Below are 10,218 nucleotides of genomic sequence, written 5' to 3' on the forward strand. Positions count from 1 at the left end.
TAGACGACGAAATCCTCAAAAAGAGACATTTGTTCCGCTGTTAAGGTACACCTCCGACTAAACCTTGCAGTTAAACCACAAGCTCAAAACTTATGTGGCCTGGAACGCTATTGTATAAGCTCTCGGGTGACTCATTTTCTACCCACCCATCTTGACTCTGCCAACTCTCAGGAGAGCAGCAAATCGCAAAGGAGAGACTAAGCTGAATAACGTGTTTGTTTGAAGATTAACTTTACAGTACCTGATCTTGTTCAAATAACAGAATGTCCTACAAGTCTACACCAGTATCCGTTTTTGGCTTGTTAATACAAATATGGGGACTCTACGGGTCACAAACTGCTGAGACATGAGGGCAACAGGGACAATGTTATGGCAAAAACACCACCATTATGTTGTGGCCGAAATTAGGAGAAGAGACGTGGTAGTTGGAGCAGCAACCAGCGGAGACCGTTTATTCTTGTGTACACAAGGATGTGTTTACAACAAAGTGTCAGAGTTATAATGTCTGACTTTGTAACTGTTGGTGGACTGTACCTTACGTCACAGTCCACCAATCAAATCCCTTTGATTGAACAAATACAAAACACAACTGGTCCACTCATCATGTGATGCCCTCTTTGCAGGTCAAATGATGTTGGTGTGTAGTTTTCTGGGACATGCTCTGTTAATCTTTTAAAAACATGTTTATACAAGCTGTGTTCAAAGTACCAAATTATATGAGGTCTCATATACGGTTATTCCCCAACATATTCCTTTGTCTGCACTGATTGGAGTGTGTTTTGGGGCTGCTGCTACAGACCTGGATGAGCTCACTGACACTGTGACATCGTAACAACAATAAACCCTGGTTTACTGCAAGACTCATGCAGCTTCGTCGGGCTAAAGAGGAGGCCTACAGAAGTGGGGACAGGATCCTGTACAACCAGGCCAGAAACACACCGACTATTAAATCGTTTTTTTCCACCACAACCAGGAACTGGTATTTGCTACAATTTGCATAGAGCATTATTTAATTTAAAAAGAATAGCGACACATATACAGTTGGTCAGTTTCATGGTACATGTAAAGTACACAGTTACAATGACGTAAATTCCCTTTGTTAAATACGATACACTGTATTTCAAGATAACTCAAACCTTCAATATCAGCAGGGCAAACCTTTCCATTTGTACGTATATAACATTGCAATTGATTCAAGTCATACATGTAATGAGAAAACAAATTGTGCAAAAACATGAACAAATGTAACAAAAGTCTAAATTAGGAGGTTAAATCCTTTAAAAAGACCAATAAGCCACATATCTGTGCCTTTCTGGAATGTCAGTTTCTACTTTACTTTGCGCACACACACACATCTGGTGACGTGAAGAAAGCGCTGTAAATCATACAAAGCTGTTAAAAGGGTTGATTACTGTGAGCGCTCTTTGCTTTCGTGTAAGACAGTAAATACATTCATATCACGTCTGTGAAGTCAGAGGGATTTTCCAAGAGTAGGAATGTCATTTGTACCCTCAAGTTAATGTGATCACCGATTCATCCGAGAATATCCTTTTTGATCTCGAACACGGATGAAAAGCAGGCAACTGAGAATCCATTTCTCATTTGTTTTTTTTGAAACTTCAAATGTTTTTCTAAATATTCCTACAGAATACATAAATGCTCCAACAACGTATTTTAAGTACAATCAAGGCTTTGAGACTGTGATAAATTGGGCACGCTCTGAAATGAGGTTCAAACATTGAGCTGATCATTCTCCCTCAGAGCAAGGCATCTATTTCAAGTTTTTACCATCTATATACAGTGTTCACTATCTATATACAGCCGTTTTGTTTTTGTATTGCATTTCCTGGAGTTCCCTGAAGGAGCAGCTCTACATTAAAGATGACACAGCAGTAGTTTGTCCACTGCGCAATAACAATTTCTTAGTTATAATATTTAAGGACAATTATAGCACTGTTTTACTACAGTCTGGATGAAATCAGGAATCATGTGTTTCCATACTCTCTGCACCACACACACACAGTGTGAAATGCATAGCAAGAAAAATGGAAAAAAAACGTACAAAAACACCTCAAAGGTTATTGCAGTTATTGATTGTTGCATCATTCCATGTGTCAGAAAGCTGATAAGATCCATAACACAGAGTGTTTCCCAATATGTAAGGTCCTATGTGCTCAATACAAGTTAGCAAGAAGCAGCATTACGGTTGACGAGCAACTCACCAAATCATAATTTAAAAGCAGTTTTAATGGATTTTTCCCCTTTATCAAGTCCTACGAATTATTACTTGTTATTTGTTTTGTTTTCCATAGAAAAACATTAAAGACAACAGTAAGTCCAATATTTTTAATTGTCAAGTATTTCTCTCGAACAGAAAAATAACAGTGTATAATTGTACATTCTTGTCATTTTTAGATGCAGGCTACATGGGCTATCGGCAATAGGAAGAGGCAAGCCTTGATTTATTTATAGTGGGCTAATACATGATATGTCATTTATGCAATATAAGAAAGTAAACCCATGACAAATTCTACAAAACCAAGTACATTGTTTTGTCAAAATCATCAACAGTGACCTGGAAGCAGCAATATATAGGCTAATGAAGCCGTGTCTAGCCTGTGTTTCTTTGTAACTTGTATACAGTTTGAACAATCTGTAGGAATTTGGACGTATTCACTTATTCAGAGTGAGACAGCTCGTCAGCCATTATATGCCACTGTTGTATATTTACACAAATAGATGTAGTTTTCCGGCTGCTCAGTATGTTCTGCTACCTGTGAGGGCGAGTTAAACAATATTCATGTCACGGGCATGTACAGTTACAGTATAATGCCATGCTACAGCTCTCTTCCTCATTGGCGACTGACGGCACACAGCTCATGAGGTGAAGGGTTGAGGATGAAGCCCACAGCCGGAGTCAGATCCAGTTCTTCCTCTGGGACTCCAGGTGGAGGAGTGAAACGAAAGCGCTGGAGGAGGGAGGTGAAGAAGAGGAAGAGCTCCATCTTTGCCAGACTTTCTCCAGGACACGCCCTCTGTCCTGTGAGAAAACAGGCTTCAGATAATCTGAAAAACTTTTGATTGGTATTGAAAAGTAGTGTTTGCTGAGCTCGCTAACCTGCAGAGAAGGGCATGAAGGCATCTCTCTTGACAAACCGCCCATCCTTGTCCAAGAAATGGGCCGGATTAAAGGTGCGTGGACTCTCCCACTCACTTTCATCCCACAGAACAGATGTCAGAAGAGGAAACACAGTGGTCCCCTTGAAGGAGACATTTATTAATGCTTACAATGTTTTAAAGAGCACTACCATCTACATACAGCTTTCTAGAATCAAGCATGCAGTCGCATCATGTTTCATGATTCAGAGTGAACTGGAAGACTTCTTTTCATCAGTCAGATTCTTACCTTTCTTATGAAATAGCCCTGAAAAGTCACATCTGTGCTGGTGATGTGAGGAATAGAGATGGGAAGGATATTGGTGAATCTCTGTGTCTCATGGATGACAGCGTCAGTGAAGGGAAGGTTCATCCGGTCCTGTACCTTGACCTGACGGCTCCCAACCACCGTACTCAGCTCTGCCTGGACCTGGTCTGGAAATTAGAAAAGAAGTCACAGTGGCTAAAAAACAAAGCAGCAGTAAAGCATGTTTTTATCACCAAGTCTGTAGAAAGACGAACATGATTGCTTTTTATAGTCATTTGCGTGAACACACTGCACAATACATTGCTATATCACAGAATTTAGCACAAGCTAGGAAAAATTCATCTCAATGCCATTAGTGTCATTTTACGACCAGCTGGTAGAACATTGCACTCATAGTAATCGGTCGAAACTAAGGAAGTTAAGTACTTTTGGTGCATACAGTTTCAATGGGGTTCTTTTTCCAGGTGTTACTGTTCAAATAGGCATGATACCATGGACAGAACAAATTGAACCTTTAATCTTTGGTTAGTTGTAGTTTCAAATTACTGTTTGGAAGTAAAAACTAATTCTCCTGGGTTGCAGCAGTCAGGATATCTTAAAGTCAGAGTTAGTCATAGCAAGCCGACTGGTAATAGTCTTTTCCAATGAAAGTAGCGAGCAGTACTCGTTCCAAAGTTGCTAAATCTAGCAAGACAGTAAGGCAAGTTTATTGGTATAGCACATTTCAACAACAAGGTAATTCAAAGTGCTTCACATGAAACCATTAAAAGCATCAAAACACAAGGCAAAAGAAAAGGAGATTTCAAAAACAATTAAAAAACAGTGTAAGAAATAAAATGCAGTTGTAAAATGCAGAAATGCAGGAAATTGATTAATATATCAATTGAATGTGGTTCAATTAAAGGCAGCAGCAAACAGAAAGGTCTTCAATCTTGATTTAAATGAGCTGAGGGTCTCAGCAGACCTGCAGCTTTCTGGGACTTTGTTCCAGATATGTGGAGCAGAAAAACTGAACGCTGCTTCTCCATGTTTAGTTCTGACTCTGGGAACAGAAAGTAGACCGGTCCCAGACGACCTGAGGGGTCGGGATGGTTCATAAGGTAGCAGCAGATCAGAGATGTATTTTGGCCCTAAACCATTCAGTGCTTTGTAAACCAACAGCAGGATTTTAAAGTCAATTCTTTGTTGGACAGGAAGCCAGTGCAAAGACCTCAGAACTGGAGTGATGTGATCCACCCTCCTGGTCTTAGTGAGGACTCGAGCTGCAGCGTTCTGAATCAGCTGCAGCTTTCTGACGGATTTTTTACAGAGACCTGTAAACACACCGTTACAGTAGTCCAGTCTGCTGAAGATAAATGCCGAGTTTACAGCACTGACAGCTCGTCCCTTCCGGCCTTCCTCCAAAGCCAAAGAGCAGTGACAGAAGTCGTGCTCCAGGAGACGCTCCTCACCCTAAACGCATGGTTTTCTCCTCACAGGCTTCAATTTTGCTCACGTGAGCAGAGATGTTCTGCATGGAGTGATGTGAAAGGCGTAATTAGTGTTCGTGGCTGTTTGAGTTGCACACGCGTGACCTCTACATAGGTGCATGGATCTCATTTGTGCTTGTGGATTTTGACATTGGCCTTCATGCCATTGGCCAAAAATGATCATAATGAACGGAAACAACAAACATGGCTATCGGTACTCACAGCTGTCAAGCTAGCAGCTTGTGGAAGACTCCAGTGACGAGCAATGAACGCACGAGCAGAACACGTGCAGGCAGGCAGGAATTTAAGCAAGTAGAATTGAATGATTGGTCGGGCTTATTACAGTCCTGCGACAGTCACAGATACCAGATTTGTTTTGTCAAAGCATTTGATTCATTGATTACTGTCAGAATGTAATGAACTAAACGACAACTGCACAAATGGTGCAGACACAATGGTATATCAAGGTAACTGGATTTTATTCGAACAAATACAACATGAAAATTGTATTTACCAGTCATAGGCTCCATATGGCCACGAAAAATTGGGCTCATTGGAAATCCAACCCATTGACCTTTGCAGCATGTTGTTCCATCTGTTCTCTCCCTCTTTCCTGTCAATCTTTGACTGCATCAAATTAAGGTAACATTTTTGTATTTTAACTTCTACTACTATGTTAAGTACCCCAGTTGATTGCAACAGCTCTAAGCATATTACTTGCCTTGTATTTGAGGATATTTGGCCATGAGCAACAGAGCCCATCTCAGTGTAGTTGCTGTCGTATCGGTACCAGCAGCAAAGAGGTTGCTAACAGTTGACACAAGGTTGTCCATGTTGTAGAATGACTCCGTAATCCCTAAATTTTTATGAACAGATTAAAGATTAAATGTGTTAAAACTTAATTTTAAAAGGCGTTCTTGCCATTTTTCATCCTCGAGCTATTGGCCATTTTTATAGAATTAGAATGGTGAAGTTTTATGGATTCATTTTAATCATCAATTAAGTCGTTAAAAAAAACAAATGAATAATTATAGATTCAAACCTTGTATTGTGATACCACACTTGCTTTTAATACCTCTATTTTCTGTTTGTGTGCCAGAAACGAGTCCACAAATCCTCTGCACATCTGAGCATTCAAAGTTTCTTGTAAATGTCCGATCAGCTGCTTCATTTGTTTTCTGTTTTCAGCTAAATTCTTCCTGAGACGCATCCTGTTGCTCACCCATTGAAATATCCACGGGTAAATAGTGTACAACTGTTGTAATTGAATAGAGAACAAAAAAATTCAACATGTTATTATCTGTACAACACGACGGCACAATATGCATGACATGAGTCTGTAATTCTCACTATAACCCACAAAAGGTAAATCTAATAGTTTATTCAATGAAAGACAAAGTGGTACCCGTATTGAAGGAGAGCCTAAAAGTCGAATGTTGTCATTGGCTCGCTCTACCATACATGTAAACTCTGCATCACTGTAATCAAATCTGCTGCCATAGACAATTGAACAGATGATGTTGGAAACTGCATAGTTCATTGACTGGGTAGCACTGAAGGGTTTCCCTAAAACAAACAAAAGATGAATGAGCAAAACAACAATATGAAATCCTTATGAAGACACAATACAATACAGGAGAAGAGTTACCTTCATGTCTTTCAAACACTTCGTTCAGATATTGAATCTCCTCAATGATTTTATCTTCTGCCGCTTTTTTGCCCATCCCAAAGTCTCTCAGGTTGCTCAGAGCAAAACGCCTCATTTCTTTCCATGATTCCCCATTGGCAAATAAGATTCCTTTACCTAAAGTGAAAAGAAGCACACATCTTTTTCTCAAATGTTATTTGAACTTTATGAAATTGGATTACATCGTCACAGCACCATGGTTGTAGCGATGTAAAAATAAGTCGGTTGGTCTACTACTTTTGTCCAGACAGATATCTCGAGAACTATTGGATGAATTGCTATGCAATCTGGTACATTCATCGTTCCTAGAGGATGAATCCCCCAAATCCCTGACTTCTGTGATGATGAAGTACGTTCAAAGGCTTGTCAAAGACTTCATCAACTTCTAATGCAAAAAGCCTGTCAGTGTCTCAACCACGTCACATGTATGATGGACTTCAGGCTGCTCCTCAAGGTGCTGCTTCCTACACCTGCACCATGAAGACTGTCCCGACAGGCAGAACCACTGCCTGGTTCAGGAATAGCCCCGAGAGGGACTACCTGGCCTGACCTGAAGGCCACAACGGATTTGGAGTTTCTTCCTTGGGGTCAATAGTTATCTGAACCAGTGACCAAGGCTGGCTAATGCAATCACCAAGGCTATCACACTTTGTTCTCTTTGCACACACATCACCAAGGCTAATCACAACAACTATGCCCTTTTAATTGTTTTTGAAATCTCCTTTTCTTTTGCCTTGTGTTTTGATGCTTTTAATGGTTTTATGTGAAGCACTTTGAATTACCTTGTTGTTGAAATGTGCTATACAAATAAACTTGACTTGCCTTGCCTTGCCTTGCCTTTAACAGTATGACTAATTTTGCATTCTAAACTACACAACATTTGAATTGCGGAGCAATTGAAACAGCGCCACCCATGGAAGAAGCTTTTAGCTCAAAGCACAACTGTGCCTTACGCAGCCGCTGTTGTGGCTGCAGACTGTGAGCTGTGTGATGTTAACATTGTCGTTGGATCAAATGTATGTGTCAGATGAACTTATACTGTGAGTGGTTATCACTAAAATCCGCTGCTTTGTACTTACTATGTGAAGCCCTTAAGTCATTGGCTACTGGAGCGACTTGTCTCTCTCCAAACTCCACAGCATAGTTGACCAGTGCCTGCTTCACGGTCTTGTATCCTGCCAGAATCACCACTTTGTGGGGTCCGAAATACACTGTGAACACTGATCCATAGTTCTTGGAAAGCTATGAAACAAAAAAAAGCAGTGATCATTACAACTTTGAAAAAAACTGGATATTGTCTGGTTATTAAGTTTTGCAGCCTTTGTAGTATTGAAATCATCACATCAACAATACTCTTTATCCCAAACAGACAAAGTAGAAACATTTTGTATCCTACAGTTCAGCCTTGCCCAAAAGTTTTGAGAATGACACAAATATTGGTTTTCACAAAGTTTGCTGCTTCAGTGTTTTCAGATCTTTTTTTCCGATGTTACTATGGTATACTGAAGTATACTTACAAGCATTTCATAAGTGTCAATGGCTTGTATTGACAATTACATTAAGTTGACTCAAAGAGTCAATATTTGCAGTGTTGACCCTTCTTTTTCAAGACCTCTGCAATTCGCCCTGGCATGCTGTCAATTAACTTCTGGGCCACATCCTGACTGATGGCAGCCCATTCTTGTACAATCAATGCTTGGAGTTTGCGGGTTTTTGTTTGTCCACTCGCCTCTTGAGGATTGACCACAAGTTCTCAATGGGATTAAGGTCTGGGGAGTTTCCTGGCCATGGACCCAAAATTTCGATGTTTTGTTCCCCGAGCCACTTAGTTATCACTTTTGCCTAATGGCTTGATAATATCAAATCCAGTTTTTTATACATTACTGTTCAAAAGTTTGGAATTAACTGCCACAGAAGCTCGATCCACTACAGTCAGATGGCTGAGAGGACAACTCTATATCTTTTAATCGTCTTTTGTGCCTCAAGGTTTTAGAAGATCCTCGTTACAAATAGATGTAACTTTGTATCAAGGGTTTTACAAAAACAAGTCATGTTTGTGTACATGGAGCACAAAACGCTGTATAATGGTTAAATCAGACAACTGAAAGTGCAGAAAGAGACAAAGATACTTATAAGAATTAGGAATAAGAAAAACAAATAAAAAAATCAACGGTTATTGGTAACATACATTGAAGCTTAGCAACAAAGACAGACTTTCAATCATATAAATAGGAACAGATTCCTGTTTCACTGTCTAGTGCACAATAATGCCTAAACAAGCTGAAATTTACAGGTGTGTTACTTTATCAAAGGTATTCTTAAAAATCAGAAATAGGTAAGTGGAAATGTAGCACTATTGGAATTTGAGCAGGGACTATCAGCTGGCCTTACAAATCCTGTTCAATCTAACTACAAGGAGACGGCAGAGGGCCCTAAGACTAAATTACATTTTAAATCATATACACTTTGGAAGGCAAAGACTATTCTAAATGTAAATAATATTATTTGTCTGAATTATATTGTTTTTATCTATGTTAAAATACCAAAATAACAGATTGTTCCACACTTTTGAACAATACAGTATACAGACGATTTGGTATCGCTTACCTCAAACAGAGTGCTGTGGAGTGACTTAAGGTTCAGCTGCAGCAAATTGCCAAACACAGGCAGTGGTCTGGGTCCTGGAGGCTCCTTTCTCTGATGGTCAACATTTGGGAAAAATACATACAAGACGAGTAGGATCCCAACAGTGCCCAGTAGAATGGTTGTACTGGGGGACTGCAGAAAAAGGCTTTCCATGACCGCCAGTAAGCCACACTTTCAACAAAGTCAGAGACAATATTTTTGTGTTCAATATTGCGTGAGTATTGTGAAGCCCTGCCCCAATTTGACCTGACACTGTAGCCTGCGACAGTATGTGTACGAATGTGGGTTTTTTTCAGACCGAGAACAAGTACTTACTTTTGAGTACATAAATAAAGGGCTGAATCTGGGTCACCCTACGAGCCAGATGGCATGGAACAGGATGTCCCTCGACATGTCCAAACAAGATGACGCTTTTGTTGACATTTTATCAATCATTTGAGTTTACTTTAAAAATTAACCAGTTTATGTTTGAGTTTATGTTAATAATTAACCATTTAACGGTACTTCAGCTCAACATTTCAAAGAATGTGCAGCGTGTCACTTTAAGGAGAATAGCATGAAGCCATTTTAAAGGTCAGCACACCGTGAAGGCCCGGTGTGTAAGAGTTAGTGGCATCTAGTGAGGATGAACCTAGACATGTCCAAACCTTATCCTGTCCTGATAGCAGGGCACAGACAAACATTCACGCTCTAATTTTGAGTCTCCAAATAACCTAAGCTGGACTGTGGGAGGAAGCTGGAGAACGAGGAGAACGGACCTGGGCCCCTCTTGCTGTGAGGTGACAGTGTTAGCCACTACGCCACGTGCAGCCCCTAGACATGTTGTCAGCAGAAAAATCTTGGGTTTGTGTTATGTTCGGAGACTCTTGTTGTACTTTCATTCCAAACAACACAGCTCATTCACCAAAGCACTCTCTCAACTCCAAACCATGGCTACAGAACTCAAAGACAATGCTGGTCACATGTGGACAGGAGATTGGTTTGAAAAATGA

General features: G+C 40.1%; 1 protein-coding gene across 1 annotated transcript in view; it reads right to left on the bottom strand.

Annotated features, from left to right (window-relative positions):
- Positions 1–2,852: 2,852 nt before the first annotated feature.
- Positions 2,853–10,218, bottom strand: part of LOC306786692 (uncharacterized protein) — a gene marked incomplete at both ends in the record, with an annotated part of 12,316 nt that continues 4,950 nt past the window's right edge. The window contains 10 exons of the mRNA XM_079281538.1: positions 2,853–3,040; positions 3,119–3,260; positions 3,407–3,591; positions 5,615–5,749; positions 5,956–6,148; positions 6,299–6,459; positions 6,542–6,697; positions 7,660–7,822; positions 9,188–9,397; positions 9,874–9,884. Of these exons, the coding sequence (XP_079137664.1) occupies positions 2,853–3,040; positions 3,119–3,260; positions 3,407–3,591; positions 5,615–5,749; positions 5,956–6,148; positions 6,299–6,459; positions 6,542–6,697; positions 7,660–7,822; positions 9,188–9,397; positions 9,874–9,884 (1,544 nt within the window). The remainder of the gene's footprint in view (positions 3,041–3,118; positions 3,261–3,406; positions 3,592–5,614; positions 5,750–5,955; positions 6,149–6,298; positions 6,460–6,541; positions 6,698–7,659; positions 7,823–9,187; positions 9,398–9,873; positions 9,885–10,218) is intronic.

This window comes from Melanostigma gelatinosum (assembly GCF_949748355.1).
Source record: "Melanostigma gelatinosum genome assembly, chromosome: 13".
Taxonomy (NCBI): domain Eukaryota; kingdom Metazoa; phylum Chordata; class Actinopteri; order Perciformes; family Zoarcidae; genus Melanostigma; species Melanostigma gelatinosum.